The 15735-nt window shown below is 42.5% G+C and overlaps 1 protein-coding gene across 13 annotated transcripts in view; it reads left to right on the forward strand.

The window, feature by feature from the left end:
* The window catches only part of SLC8A1 (solute carrier family 8 member A1), a 372676-nt gene that overhangs the window by 58370 nt on the left and 298571 nt on the right, over positions 1-15735 (forward strand). For all 13 annotated transcript variants that reach the window (XM_066378417.1, XM_066378420.1, XM_066378416.1 and 10 more), the window contains one exon: positions 12834-14668. In XM_066378417.1, the coding sequence (XP_066234514.1) occupies positions 12870-14668 (1799 nt within the window). In that variant the 5' untranslated portion in view covers positions 12834-12869. The remainder of the gene's footprint in view (positions 1-12833; positions 14669-15735) is intronic.

Here is a 15735-nt window from a genome sequence, read left to right on the forward strand (position 1 = left end):
AACCTTAGGGAGCTTGGGGAATCTTAGCAATTGGATTGATGTCAACCTAGAACTCAGAGACTTTATTTTAGAGTCTAGCTCTGCCATTTCTGAGATGTGTGGCTTTGAGAAATTCTTTCAGGATACCATGTCCTGAGTTTTCATGTCAGGAAAAGGAGAAGAGAGAAAGCTGGAGACTTTTAGGGGACTCCCTAGCCATAAAAGAAGTTTTATGCAGGAAAAGTGGGTCTTTGAGGTGGGTCATGGAGAATGGGGAGAAGCATGAGGAGGGAGATGCCGTGCAGGTTGGGTCCTTCTCATCTGGTAGCTCCGCTGACCTGGGAAGGTAGACAGGTACTGTGTTGCAGATGATGACCTTGAATGCCAAAGTGAGAGATTAGAATATTATAGCTTCAGGCTGTTAGTGAAATTTTGAAGTTTTACAAATCAGACTGAAAAATGGAAAATGACTTGCCCGTGGCCACATGACTGGTCAGTGACAGCCTAGTCCAGCACTGATTTCTTTTGGCTCCCAGGCCAGTGACCCTTTTATCCAACGCATTGCCCCCCAGCAGTTGCATAACTGTGACCTCAGAGGGGAAAGGTGTCGTATTAATTACAGAAGCTGCTTTCAGTATTTTTTAAACGCATGATCTCATACCCCAGTATATCTAACAAGGTAGGTCTCTGAGTAATCCCATTTCAGAGAGGGGTCATTTCAGAACTGTCAACAGAAGGCCCTGCACTCCAGCAACCTTTTGCCTGGTTTCCTGATGAGTGTCTTAAATTTCAGCTCACATGTTATCTCTTCAGCAGAGCCTTTCCCAGTACCCTAGTGGTCAGGTCTTCCATTACTTGCTCTTGTAGGAGGGTGTTTTTCCTTCTTAACCTTTATCAGAGTTAATAACTATGGTGTTTTTTTAGTAACAATTAAATTAACATCTGCTATCTGTCTTCCCAGCTAGATAATAAATTCCTAGAGGAGAGAGATTGTGTCTGTTTATTTCATGGTTCTAGTCCCAATGCTTTGTACATTGCAAGACATATAATATACATTTGTTGAATGAATGAATGAATGAATGAATGAATGAATATTCTCTCTTAGTCACTGATATTGATGAAAACAGTCCTTGCTTAAGCAAAGCCTTACTAGGCAGAAGTTATTGTCTTCACTTACTAATTACTTGATTAAATGATTAGCATTACTTTCTCCATTGACTTTTTTTCTCTACATATTTTTTTAGACAATTAAATTTAACAGGGTGATATTGGTCCATCAGAGTACATAGATTTAAAGAAAATATCTCCATATCTTTTGGACAGTCAATTATATTGTATACCTATCACCCAAAGTCAAATCATCTTCTGTCACCCTGTATTTTGTTTCTCTTTAAGCCCTTCCCCTTCCTCCAGTCTGCCTCCCTCTCCACCCTTCCCTTCTCCCTGGTAACCACTGAACTCCTGTCTATGTCCATGAGTCTTAATTTTGTGTCCCACCTATGTATGGAATCATACAGTTCTTAGCTTTTTCTGACTTACTTATTTCACTCAGTATAATGTTATCAAGGTCCATCCACATTGTTGTAAATGATCCGATGTCATCATTTCTTATGGCTGAGTAGTATTCCATTGTATATATGTATCACATCTTCTTTATCCAGTCCTCTATTGAAGGGCATTTTGGCTGTTTCCATGTCTTGGCCGCCATGATAAATGGTGCTGGGAAAATTGTAAAGCCAAATGCAAAAGAATGAAACTTGACTACAGTTTATCTCCTTGCACAAAAATTAATTCAAAATGGTTCAAAGAACTAAATATAAGATCTGAAACAATAAATAACATAGAAGAAAACATAGGTACTAAATTTGAGGACCTTGGCCATAAAGAACATTTTACGAATTTGACTCCAAAGGCAAGGAAAGTAAAGGCAAAAATAAATGAATGGGACTACATCAGACTAAGAAGCTTCTGCACAGCAAGAGAAACTGTCAACAAAACAAATAGGTGACCAACTAAATGGGAGATAATATTTTCAAACAATAGCTCAGATAAGAGACTAATATCCAAAATATATAAAGAACTCTCTACGTTTTTAAATTGGTCCTCTCCTATAGCTCTTCACTGATCACAAAAAGACATTAACATCATAGTCTTGTCATAATTATTAACATTAAATCATAACACTTAAGCCAACATTTAAACAATTCTTCAACTATAAGTGTGTAGCATTGGTATAAAGGGCATAGGCACTAGATGCCTTAATAGAGAAACAATGTTTCATAAACTGTGCTCAGAGATTTGTGTAAACATTTCATGTTTTCCTGTAAGCCACACAGTTTATTCTTATAAATAATAAAATGTGGCTAGTTCCTTTTTAAGCTACTTTTGTTTTAAAAATTAATTTGTTCTATGTACATATACACTTGCTTTTAGAGCCATGTCACTGAGTATATGGTCAGGAACTTCAGAAAATTGTAACATAGAATATTGATGAAGGTTCACCATTACATGAGCATCTATAAGCTTGAATTTCTTCTTTAAATATTTCTTTTTACTTCCTACTTTCGGGCTCCTCAAGAGCATCTTATTTTTTCCGGGACAGTGATTTGAGACTATGTGGGAAAACTTAAAAGACTTAACAAACCTCAAGTTGCTAGGATTCCATCACCTGAGAAACAAACTACTTGAAGATGAAGCTTTAATGACTCAGGGAAAAAGCTGATGAAATTCACCAGCCTCTATGCCCATAACCAGCATTTTCCTTGTTAAAAAAGATATTTTTTTTAAAAAGGCATTCTAAAGGTTTCTGTCATATAGCTTGAAATTGGATTTTGTATTAAACTTCCCCAGGCCCAAGGGACAGACCAGAAAGCAGAAAGAGTGACTACAACGATTAACTCTTGAGTTGCAGAGAACAAAGGGCGTAGAAGATGCCCCACAAAGAGACTGTCATTGAAAGGGCACAGCTTCCCTTGTCACCCAAGATTTCTAGTCAGGGGTGTATGTTTCTGCATATTTTCTACCTCTATTCAGGGTGAATGGAGTCTAGAGAGAAGGTCTTTGAAAACTCCATCTATGCTGGGTCTTTGTCACATGTCAGTGAAGTGTTCTAGCAATCTTTACCTGTTTCTACTTAGAGAAGGCAGAACGAACCCTTGTCAGAATTATGAAGTAGGTGTAAGTCACTCCCTGGGCTTTAATCTCCTCTTTTGCCCCGTCCCCCCATGATCTTCTGTAAAGGTTCATTCTTCTCTGCCCACCTCACCCCTACTTCCCATACACACTCACCAAGGGGCTTTGGGTTGTGACGCTGCATGCAGCCCCGGTCTGAGAGGAGGAAAGGTTATCTGGTATCATTTCACAGCAGCATCTCCCTGATATTACAACAGTCTCTGTCTTCTATTTTTTAGGCATTACCTCCTGTCAAATACCCTGTGTAAGTTCTTTTGCTCTCCATTCTGTGCTTGCTAAGCATGCCCCCTCTCCTCATGACACTTCTGCCCAGTTCTACCCTTCCAACCCTTTATGCCAGTTCCTCTCAAGGGGTGTTGCCAAAACCACCTAAATCCCAATCACCTGGGGTGCTTGTGAAAACTCAGATGTTGGGGTTCCTCTTTAGAGAATACTGTCTCTCTGACGACCAGGCCCAGTTATTTGCATTTTAATGAGCTTCCCTGGGTGATTCTTACCTGGACTGAGGTTGAAGAAGCATTGCTTTATGCCTTTAGGCACATCCTTTCTGCCTTCTGGAATATCCTCACTCTCTCCAGCTTTTGTCACCCTTCCTTTCCCTTTTATGGAATTTTCCATATTCTCCCTAGCAGTCATGGTCATTTGGGTAATGATGATTTGAAGATTGTAAATAATGCAGGGACTATGTGGTAATCATCTTGTAATTCCCACAGTTTTTGGTCTGGTGCTCTGCACATAGAGGCCACTTAATAAATGTTGGAGGAATAAATGAATGCCTCACTCTCTAGAAGTATAGAGAGGGCTATACTTCACTCAAAAAACATTTCTTAAGCTGAAAGGTCATCAAGCTAGTGTGGAAAATATTTGTAGGTAGAGGATCCTTTTTGGTGATTCAGATATAAATGCATGTATATGACCTCATTTTTTTTTTTCAGTGTGTAAGGTCAAACATCAAAGAAAGGCTGCTGCTATTCAGGGTCAATGGTGAACAAGTTATTATCTGAAATGGTTGTTATTGTCCATCACAAGGCCCCTGAAAGTCACAGAGTGCATAAGAGATGCTACCAGGCCCTGCCTCCAGGAGCGCACTGCACCTGGAACCTCTCCATTGCAGGACTATTGGCTGAGCCGTCTGAGCTGCCTGAGGTTTCTAGAACCTTAGTTTTGTGAACCCAGGACCCCAGGTGCATTAACCTCTGAGCTGTGTGGTCCACTTTGAGAACATCAAGGTACGTATATAGTTCCAGTGTCTAAATGCCTGGAAAGTCTCCCCTTTCCTGTGATTCTCTAGGGATGGAAGATTTCTGTCTTCCATAAAGGGGACTCACTCCTTGACTCTTGGAATGCCCCTCTGGAATATGAGCTTCATTGGGGATAGTATCTTCTCCCTCTTTGCAACAGAGTATCTGGCACACATGACTGTCTAAGAAATGCTTGACAAACAAAATTATGAATGAATGTGTTGTTTTCCCTATTTCTTTTGGATAACTTACCAGTTTAAAAAAATATTTTTAAATGTTTTGATCCTAAGACAGTATATTTGAGAGCTGCATTGAAATTCTTAAAAAAGAAAAAAGGATTTATTCTTATTTGAGCAAATTATTAATGTTCTGCTAAAGTTGGACATTCTTCCCAGCTCCACTCACTGCCCTCTTATTTTAGTTGTGCTTGTTCACTACTAGGAGTTCTGTCTCCCTTTTCCTTTTTCCTGACCAAGTGGAAACCTTGAGATTATTACTTTGGAGTGATTTCAGACCTCAGATTTTAGCTGATGATCCTCTAAATGGAGCGTTTTTTCCTTGCTACATGATGAATAGGAGTGCTTACAAAACCCTCACTTTGGGGCTGGGGAGGCAGGAGTCAGGGAGGGAAACGTGCAAGGCTCCAACGAGATAGTGCAAGCTACGCACACTTCTTCAGGTGGGAGGAAGTGTTAGTCTGCACTGAGCACGTAAGTAAGGAGCACTTTCCCGCTAAAGGACTATAGTGGAAACTCCATAGTGAAAACAAGCAAACCAGAAGGTGCTGCCATTTTGGAATCCATTATGGTATAATCCAGAGTACTCATCTCTTATGTCATGACTTCAGCCAGCTTACTTTTATAAAAGATTTATCTTTCTTACGTGTAAAATGGGAAATGTAATACCTCCTTGCAATATCGTCCAAAAGGTCGGTAATAGTGGATGCAAAGCAATCAGTATAGTATCTGGGACAGAGCAAGTGCTTAGTCAGTGGTTTTAGTCATTATTGTCGTGAATGCCCCTACTGGGGTCCTTACAGTGCCCTTGGTGCTGGCCTAATGAAATCGGAGGACAATCCTGGCTGGCTTTACTTGGAGCTCTTTGAATTCCCACTGACTTTCTCTTCATTTATATATTATTGGAAGGCTCTCTTTATTCCGCTGCTCTCTTACTCCTGGCCACACTTCTGTGTCAGTATGCAGAGTTAATATACTGGCATTTAAACTCTGGATGCGCTTTGCCTTTAATGGGGTCTTTGTAATTAATGGAGGTGATTTTTGTTTGACATTAGGCTGGATGTCTTTTTATTGTACTGAAAGGAGAAAAAGATATGCTATGTTGAGAATGTCCAAAATCTTAGGACCCTTTCAGGTCTTGACATTACAGAAAAAAAAAAAAAAAGTCAGCAAGTCAGGGCTGGTGTAGGAGGACCCACACTCAGGAGCTAGGGAAATGTCAAGGCCTCTCTCTAGACTGGAGATGAGTTCTCTCAGCCTGAGGTTCTCTTCCCAGGAGCTGAATCAGGTTTCCTCTTCTCCGCCTAACACTGACATTGGCTTCTCAGTAGGAATCTGGCCTCTGCTCATTTGGGGAACATTTTTAAATGCAAATGGACAGGCTCAGCCTTCAGATTCTTATTTGCTATCAGAGATTCGGGAATGAGCACATGACCCTATAGAAATGATTTTGCTTGTCTAGTAAACAAGTCCTGTGCATCTTCCATTCGCCAGACTCTGCTCTAGGAACTGGAGATCCATCGGTGAACAAAAGGCACTAATCCCTACCCTATTAGAGAGAGAAAGACAAAAAACAGAACCACCAAGCAAATTGGACAGCATATAAAAAAATAATAACTTGTATATAGCAAAGCAAAGCAAAGGGAAAAGCCTAGGGTGTATCTCATGACTTTTCAATAACTTATTCATGATCTTAAATCTTGAATCTATCTTTCTTTTTTTTTGGACATGTTGCCTGACCTTTACCCGAGTCACTTTCTGTGATGAATGAGGTGGGTGTTTTCTGACATGGGACAGGATCCTGATTCTAGTCTTGTAAGTTCCTGTAGAAGGACTTGAACCCCTTCTATGACCTCTCACTGCCTGTCCCTTCCAGGACCTGTTACAATTTATCAGGCAGCAAAGAAGAAACTGTCTCATTGAAGGAGAAAAAAAAAGGTAATAGCAGAGAGCTACTATGGAAATGAAGCTCCTTCCTGAAGTGTGGTCAAGCCTGAAGGCCTGGCGTTGGGGGCCAGAACAGTAATTTGTGGCCTAGATGAATGGCCAGATAAGGAAAGCCACACTCTTGCATCGTCTTGTTGTCTAGAAGCATTTGGAAGTGCCTGCCTCCATAGTGGATAGAATTTGTGGTTGCTTTAATGTTGCCTTAGAACAGATTAATTGCTTAGCTTTGAGGCTTTCACTCAGTGAGAATTACATAAAAGGGGATTTCAGGTCTTGATGAAGGAAAGACAAGAGGTTCCTTGGAGTAACCCCAGCTGCCAATCAACAGAATGAGATTAGGCCGCCTCAAGCAGGGGCCTGGCGGGAGTGCCTGAGATATCCCTTCAGTCTGAGTCATGTTCTCCTTGGTCATCAAAAGGCTCTCGCTTTTCCCAGGGGACACTGCTTTGCTCCTCACTCACCCTCAGGCCAGTGCCGTGGGCCTCTCTGCCTCACACCTGACACAAGCAGTGTGATGCAGACAGGTACGTGTTTCTGTCTCTATTACCTCTCCCTTCAACGTCGTTTAGAGGGCTTGCTTGGCTGAATATCTTCTCAGCGTCCTCTGCCAGATCCGTTTCTATAATCTGCAGGTGGGTGGGGGTGGATGTCTTGTTTGATTTGTTTTGAAGACGTAAAATGCAGAAAAGAACTCAAGTGTTCTGATCTCGTGCTGAAGATTCATTTGGATGATGTGATGGAGACGCCTAAGCAAAAACTGGCCTTGGATGTAATAATTGATCAGAATCCATCATTAAAGTCAGCCTGCTCCTGGTTACAGAGTTCAGTAGATTAGATCAGGGCAAAACGTAAGGAAGCCAGGTAGCAGACAAACATATGGACAGTCTCTCTGTCCTGCTTCATTTTTATGGAAGTATGATATATATTTGAGGGGAAAGAAGGGAGGGTCAGGTAGATCTGCTTGAACCTTATGACAGAGGAAAGACCCTGAAAGATTGGAGACAAAATACGAAGATGGAACTCTCATTTAAATAACACCTATCCTACTTCCTCGCAAGCATTTGGACTTGGTGTTAATTTAATACAGAAGGAAGCTAAAGTCCAGAAAGTTCTTCCCAATTGGTTCATTGCCAATAAGCCCTAAGTGCTTTGTATCCACCGATTTCACAAATTATAATGCTACCAGTTTTCATATAGTGTCGTAATGTTTCTGAGTTAACCTCGGAGCCCCCTTCCTTTTCCTCCGGTGGCAGTGATGGGATTTTTACTGCTCCATCCGCCCTTGCACATCTGGTACCCTTGTGGCTAAGGTCGTGTTGTGACATGTGAGTTGGGGCAGGGCTTTTTCTTGGCTGACCTAAGAGGCTGCCCCAAGTGTGCGTGCAGGAGGAGGTTGCCAGGGAATTGCTAAATGGTGGGAGAGGGAAAGGCCGCTGTCTCCAGGAATAGGCCAGCCCACGTGTGACATCACAGCTATGATTCTCTTTTGCTTGAGTCTCTAGTCCATGAGATAGAAGCCAGGCTGTTGGAAACCTTCCATGGGACTTTTCCCACCTAGGCCCTCCTAATCCTGCATGAAAGCCAAGAGGTTTTCCAAAGAACTAGTTTAAGCCCAAGTTTAATAGTTCTCAAAGATTACTTCACACACTATCAGGGATGATATAATGGAGCAGTTAATGACACTGGTCTCAGAGACAGACCAGGGTTTGAATCCTAGTTCAGGAGTTTACTATCTGTATGACTTTTAGCAAGTATTTAACCTGTCTAAGCCTCAGTTCTCCCACCTCCAAAATGGGCCCAATAATATCTACTGCATAGGGTGATTGTTAGGGCACCATGCACTGTACAGCTATAGGAGATGCTGTTCACAGGGACTGTAAAGGAAATGGCACAGGAGGAGTCGTGTCACAGCAATGCTGGTTATTGTAGGGGTTAGATACAATGATACACGGAAAGAACTTGGCGCCTGGGGTAATGTATAAGAATGGAGCCTGGTGTTACTCTCTGAGGCAATCAACTCTCATTTCCTACTGTGCTGTTCTGAAACTTGCTTCTCAAATGGGAAATGGTTTGAGGCCTAGGAAACACAATATGTATGCAGAGACCTGGAGGTAAGAAAGAGTGTTTATGTTCAGGAGCTGGGGAGACTTGTCATACTCCGGAACAAGATGTGAACAGCCTATGGAGGGGTTGGGGTTGTCTTCAGGGCAATAGGCAACCGGTGAAGAGTTTTAAGGGGAACGAGAGGCTCAGCCCTGTACGTTAGGTGGTTCATTTTGGCTGAGATGTGAAGGATGGGCTGATGCGATTTGGCAGCAGTTTGAAGGCGATGGTTAATCATCAGTCTCGGAGACAGGCGCAGAGGTCTGAGCCTCTGCTCAGTGTTTACTGTCTGTTCCGTGCTCTCTGAGCGCAGCTGCTCACCGTTTCCCATCCTTCCAGGCTCCCGAGACATTTTAAGTTGCACATCTTCCAAAAGAGTCACTGCAAATGTATCTTTTTCCTTTTTAAACTTTAGATCTTGATTATATCATTTTTATACCCACCCGGCATTGGGATCGTTTATAAAATGGATTTTTTTTTTTAAGAGTTAAATAAAGGCTGGTCTTTTTGTTTCCATCCTCACCTCTGTAGTTTTTCTTCACAGCACTAGCAGAGAGATCCTTTTAGAAAGGAAAATCAAAAGGCAGTTCCGTTTTTAATGTTTGGAGGTTCCTCCATCCTGCTTTCCGCAGTGGCTGCACCAGTCTGCATTCCCACCAGCAGTGCAGGAGGGCTCCCTTTTCTCCACACCCTCGCCAGGACTTGTTTGTTCCTTTGCTAATGATAGCCATTCTGGCAGGTGTGAGGTGATATTATAATTGTAGTTTTAATTTGCGTCTCTCTGAAGGTTACTGACCTTGAGCCTTTTTTCATATGTCTATTGGCCATCTATGGAGAAGTGTCCAATTCAGGTCCCTTGCCCATTTTTTAATTGGAGTCTTTGTCTTCCTGGGGCAGAGTTAAAAATAAATAAATAAATAAATAAATATTGGAAAAGAGGTGGGGGTGGGATCAGCTCATATTATACCTGTGATCAGAACCTCCCTGTAATCCCCGTCTCCCTCACATAGTCAGTGCCTTGCGGTGGCCTCATGACTCTTCCCCTCCGCATTCCCATCCGAGAGCCCTGCTCCCTGCGCTCAGTGCTTTCTCTGTGGTTCCTGCACTATGCAAAGCCCAGTTCCCATCAGGGTCTTGGCACTTCCCTGGAGTTCTCTTCTTGCAGATATCCATCCACGAGGCTTGGTCCCTTGCTTCCTTATCAGAGACGCTTTCCTTAACCATCCAGTGTAAATCATACATGCCGTGTGTGTGTGTGTGTGTGTGTGTGTGTGTGTGTGTGTGAGTGTGTGTATACACTGACATCCACATACACATACTTATTTATACATGGACTCCTATGTTACTCCCCACTTCACTACAGCACTTTCTACCATCTTACATTTGTAATATTTCCTTGTTTCCTTCCACTTGAATATAAGATCTGCGAGGACAGAGACTTTTTTTTTTAATTCATTAATGAATTCTCAGCACCTAGAAGAGAGCCTAGCAGGTCATTCTGAAATACATATTATGTGGCATGCATAAATATTTGTGGAATAAATGGCTGCATGAGCAAATTGGAATTGTACTTTCTCTACTCTTGTGGGCTGGTTCAATGTCACCTTGTTTTAAGAGATCCTACAACCCACCCAAGACCTATATTAACTAAGCAAGCAGTCACAGTGACCATGAACTTTTGCATATTCTAAAAATATGCTTCAGTGTTTCTGCCTTTTACTTAAAATGGAATTCTACCATCACAGCCCTCTGTGTGTCTTCTTTAGCATGGGGGAAATATCAAAGCTTATCTCTTGACAGTGATGAGCTAGCTATCAGGGGCTTTAAGTGCTGGCGGGGGTTCCTGAAGGTCTGCCAGATGGGCTGAGCCAGGACCCCTCTGAGGCCCTGGTGCAGTTTTCCGGTATAAGCGGTCAGCAGCAAACGTGGGTCTGACAGTGCAGGTGAATGTGGGGGAGACTCAGACAGCCTGAGGCTGTGGAAGACTCCAGTCCTGCACCACTTTTCACTGGGCTGTGTTCTGACTCAGGACCCCTTCCTGTCACCACTTGGTCTGATGGCACAACTGAGCTTCCAGACCAGAGTTACCCTGACCTGGTGCAGACCCGCCTCTGTGTGAGCATTCTTCCAAGCCCTGGAGGTAGAGATGGTGTGAGGTCCGAGCTGAGCCTTGCCTAAGCTGATGGATGAATTTAGAGCCATGATGGCTCAGCCCACCACTTTGCTTTCCTTTCCATGCTTTGTGCTGCTCAGTGACTCTGTTCCTATAACCCTAATTGCCTACAGCCCTTCATCATATGTTACTTTGTGGTCTCTGTCATTCTGCCATATGAGCTAATTTAGATGGAATTATTGCTCCTGCACTTTTAGGTCACTTGAACCCTCTATAGAACTAAGATGTGTTTTTGATGGCCCACAGAAAGTATGACATCAGTACCGAGAAGGAACACTTCATGGCTGGTTATGCTGAGTTCACAGTCTGCCAGGCAAGAGCCTTACACCCAACCAGGCTTGGGTCTGGTTGTCAACCCTTCCTGCATGTACAGCCTGCAGATTCTCCAGCGAGGTCTGTACACAGATATGAATAGCTGTGCTTGAAGAACCAGAGGCCCAGCTACTAATGCATCAGGAGATCTGGGCTTGCTAAAAATTAGGAGAACATGTACTCTCATCAAACATGCTTTTAAAAACTGTACTAAATGTGTGGAAATATTGCATTGCAGCAGAATTTTTTTCCCCTCGAGTACAAATACTGAGTTCTGATTGCAGGCAAGCGTGAAGATTTCTCTGTGTTTCCAAGTAAGTTTGGAGCAATAGGACATGATTGCATGAAATTTAGTTTAAGGTGTGCTCCAGAACTAAAGACTATTACCAGGCTCTATGTTGGTAGGATTTTTAAAGTCTGGACTTCAAAGCATCAATTTTTTTGGTCTTAGATCTATTTAGGTTGAAAAAATATGCAAAATCTTCCAAACCAGTTTCTACCTACACTTTACATAGGATTGGAAAACACATAATATTGCCCACATCAAATAATATTAATGGAAGGGGAAATGGCTTAGGAGGTAACATTCCTGACTAAGATTGCCTCATCCATGAAACCTTGGGATTTCACCATGAAAGCATCGATCTTTTTTTTTTCTTTTTGCTTTAGAGACAGAGAAGGGAAGGGAGGGTGGGGGGAGAGAGAGAGAAGCATTTATTTGTTATTCCACTTAGTTGTGCACTCACTGGTTGCTTCCTATATGTGCCTTAACTGTGAATTGAACTTGTAACCCTGGCATTTCAGGACAACACTCCAACTGACTGAGCTAATTGGCCGGGGCAAAAGCATCATTCTTAATAAAATGATTTTGGCAATTAAACAGTTTCTAGAAGGTAATTGTACTAACCAAAATTTAAAAGAAAATCTGCTTTAGCAACAAGGAGAAAATTATTTAATGTTTCAAAAGTTTTTTGGTTTTTTTTTCTACCTGGCCAGGTGGTGGCACAGTGGATGGAACATCGAACTGGGGCTTGGAGGACCCCAGTTCAAAACCTCGAGGTCGCTAGCTTGAGCGTGGGCTCATCTGGTTTTAGCAAGGCTCACCAGCTTGAGCCCAAGGTGTTGCTGGCTTGAGCAAGGGGTCATTTGGTCTGCTGTAGCCTCCCCCCCACCCCATCAAGGCACATAATGAGAAAGCAATCAATGAACAACTAAGGTGTAGCAAACGAAGAATTGATGCTTCTCATCTCTCTCCCTTTCTGTCTGTCTGTCCCTATGTCTTTCTCTGTGTCTTTCTCTGTCTCTGTCACACAAAAAAAGTTTTGTTTTTTTTCTAGTTGGCTGTTAGCATACATAAATGTACATGCAGCAAGACACGGCTGTAATTGAACTGTTCACTTTCAATAAGTCAGCTGTGTACATTGCTCAGTGAACGGGGACAGCATGTAGAAAATCCAAAAGCAGAGAGATTGAGCTGTGAACTTAATCACCAAAGGATTCTTAGAATAATGATTCACCAGAGATGATATGATAGTCGGGTATAAACAAATCATTGGTAAAATTAAGAAAAATGAGTATTTAGTCATGCTTTCGATCTGGCTCTAATGATGCCATTTTTTTCCCACCCAAACCCCATCTTGTTTTTATCAGGAGGCTGGGACAGTTGGGAGTCTGCCGTTGCACAACATGCTGCGAGGAAGTCTCTCACCTGCCTTTTCGCTGGGATTTCATCTGTTAGCCATCGTGGCTATTTTGTTCTCCCATGTGGACCATATCAGTGCGGAAGCAGAAATGGAAGGAGAAGGCAATGAAACTGGCGAGTGCACTGGCTCATATTACTGTAAGAAAGGGGTGATTCTACCCATTTGGGAGCCCCAAGACCCTTCCTTTGGGGACAAAATTGCTAGAGCCACTGTGTATTTTGTGGCCATGGTCTACATGTTTCTCGGAGTCTCCATCATTGCCGACCGGTTCATGTCCTCTATAGAAGTTATCACGTCTCAAGAAAAAGAAATAACCATAAAGAAGCCCAATGGAGAGACCACCAAGACAACTGTGAGGATCTGGAATGAGACGGTGTCCAACCTCACCTTGATGGCCCTGGGATCTTCTGCTCCAGAGATTCTCCTTTCAGTAATTGAAGTGTGCGGCCATAACTTCCATGCCGGAGACCTGGGTCCCAGCACCATCGTGGGGAGTGCTGCCTTCAACATGTTCATCATCATTGCACTTTGTGTCTATGTGGTCCCTGATGGAGAGACAAGGAAGATCAAGCATCTGCGTGTATTCTTTGTGACGGCAGCCTGGAGCATCTTCGCCTATACCTGGCTTTACCTTATTTTGTCTGTCATCTCTCCAGGGGTTGTGGAGGTCTGGGAAGGTTTGCTTACTTTCTTCTTCTTCCCTATCTGTGTTGTGTTTGCTTGGGTAGCAGATAGGAGGCTTCTGTTTTACAAGTATGTCTACAAGCGGTATCGGGCTGGCAAGCAGAGGGGAATGATTATTGAACATGAAGGGGACAGGCCTTCTTCCAAGACTGAAATCGAAATGGATGGGAAAGTGGTCAATTCCCATGTGGACAATTTCTTAGATGGTGCTCTGGTTCTGGAGGTCGATGAAAGGGACCAGGACGATGAAGAAGCTAGACGAGAAATGGCTAGGATTCTGAAGGAACTCAAGCAGAAGCATCCAGAGAAAGAAATAGAGCAACTAATAGAATTAGCTAACTACCAAGTCCTAAGTCAGCAGCAAAAAAGTCGAGCATTCTACCGCATTCAAGCCACTCGCCTGATGACTGGGGCTGGCAACATCTTAAAGAGGCATGCCGCTGACCAAGCAAGGAAGGCTGTCAGCATGCATGAGGTCAACACTGAAGTGGCTGAAAATGACCCTGTGAGTAAGATCTTCTTCGAACAGGGGACCTACCAGTGTCTGGAGAACTGTGGGACTGTAGCCCTGACCATTATCCGCAGAGGCGGGGATTTGACCAACACCGTGTTTGTCGACTTCAGAACCGAGGATGGCACAGCCAATGCTGGGTCTGACTATGAATTTACTGAAGGAACTGTGGTCTTTAAGCCTGGTGAAACCCAGAAGGAAATCAGAGTTGGCATCATCGATGATGATATCTTTGAGGAGGACGAAAATTTCCTTGTGCATCTCAGCAACGTCAAAGTATCTGCTGAGGCTTCGGAAGATGGCATCCTGGAAGCCAACCACGTTTCTACGCTCGCCTGCCTCGCCTCTCCCTCTACTGCCACCGTGACTATTTTTGATGATGACCATGCTGGCATCTTTACTTTTGAGGAACCCGTGACTCATGTGAGTGAGAGTATTGGCATCATGGAGGTGAAAGTATTGAGGACATCTGGAGCGCGAGGAAATGTTATCGTTCCCTATAAAACCGTTGAAGGGACAGCCAGAGGTGGAGGTGAGGACTTTGAGGACACCTGTGGAGAGCTCGAATTCCAGAATGACGAAATTGTGTAAGTTCCTTTTTATATGCATATATATATATATACACATGTGTGTTGTGTGCATTTGTGGATGTGAGAATGTGTGCATGTTCTTTTAAACTAAATGGCATACAAGGAATGCAATAGTTACTATACCAGACCACTTTCAAATCTCAATCCTCACCCATGGACCATCAATATGCTGTATGCACAGAGGTTGTAATTTGATTTTATTTTTCCTTTTTTCGCTTTTACATATTTTGAGTACATTATAGATCATGATAAAATAAGTCTTGTGACACAGTTTATCAGATCACTTGTGAAGGGTTAAAAATTTCGCATTCTGTTTTGGATCACATAAGATATGCATAGGAAGGGAATATTTAAAACATCACATCAGGTCCCTAACTCCATAACTGAGTACTAATTAGGAAAGCCCAAAGAAGAAACAGCTCTGAAAAGAATTTCCTGGCTACCAGGGCTGGCTGAAACACTTTCTGCTGCTTGTATCTAACACTGTGGTTTTGTGACAACGTAAGATAATACATGTTTTGTTTAAATGTTAATGCTTAATTATGACTTAATGGCCAATCCTGCTTTTTCAGTTTAATGCCAACATGGAAAGAGTCATATAGCTTTTATTTAGTTCCAGTCTCATTTTACTTTATATGATTAAACAAACCCTTTTGCCCTATGGATATAGTGATGGGGAGAGAAATAAGATTCTGTCCAAGAATCCTAGTTGACAAGACTCGGGTCAGAGAAAAGAAATGGGGAACAATTTATTCTTCCTATTGCCTCTTCATAGTGATGTTTGCCAACATTGTATCATGTAGTGCCTGGCTGTGCACCGATTTTTTCATTGACAGTTGCTATTTAGGGAGCTATTCCTCCTTCCTTCCCTGAAGAAGGCATTGCACTCACTAGAAGCAATGAGCAGTGTCCAAACTGAAAAGAAGGAAGAAAGGAAATTATAATATCTGCCATGCAACAAAGAAAATAAAAGGAATGAATATGCTGGTTGAAGCATTGCCAGATTAGGAAATCTCAGGAAAAAAAAAATATATAGTTTGTTCTATAAAAGCTTAACTCTTGTG

Source organism: Saccopteryx leptura, chromosome 3 (assembly GCF_036850995.1).
Source record: "Saccopteryx leptura isolate mSacLep1 chromosome 3, mSacLep1_pri_phased_curated, whole genome shotgun sequence".
Classification (NCBI taxonomy): domain Eukaryota; kingdom Metazoa; phylum Chordata; class Mammalia; order Chiroptera; family Emballonuridae; genus Saccopteryx; species Saccopteryx leptura.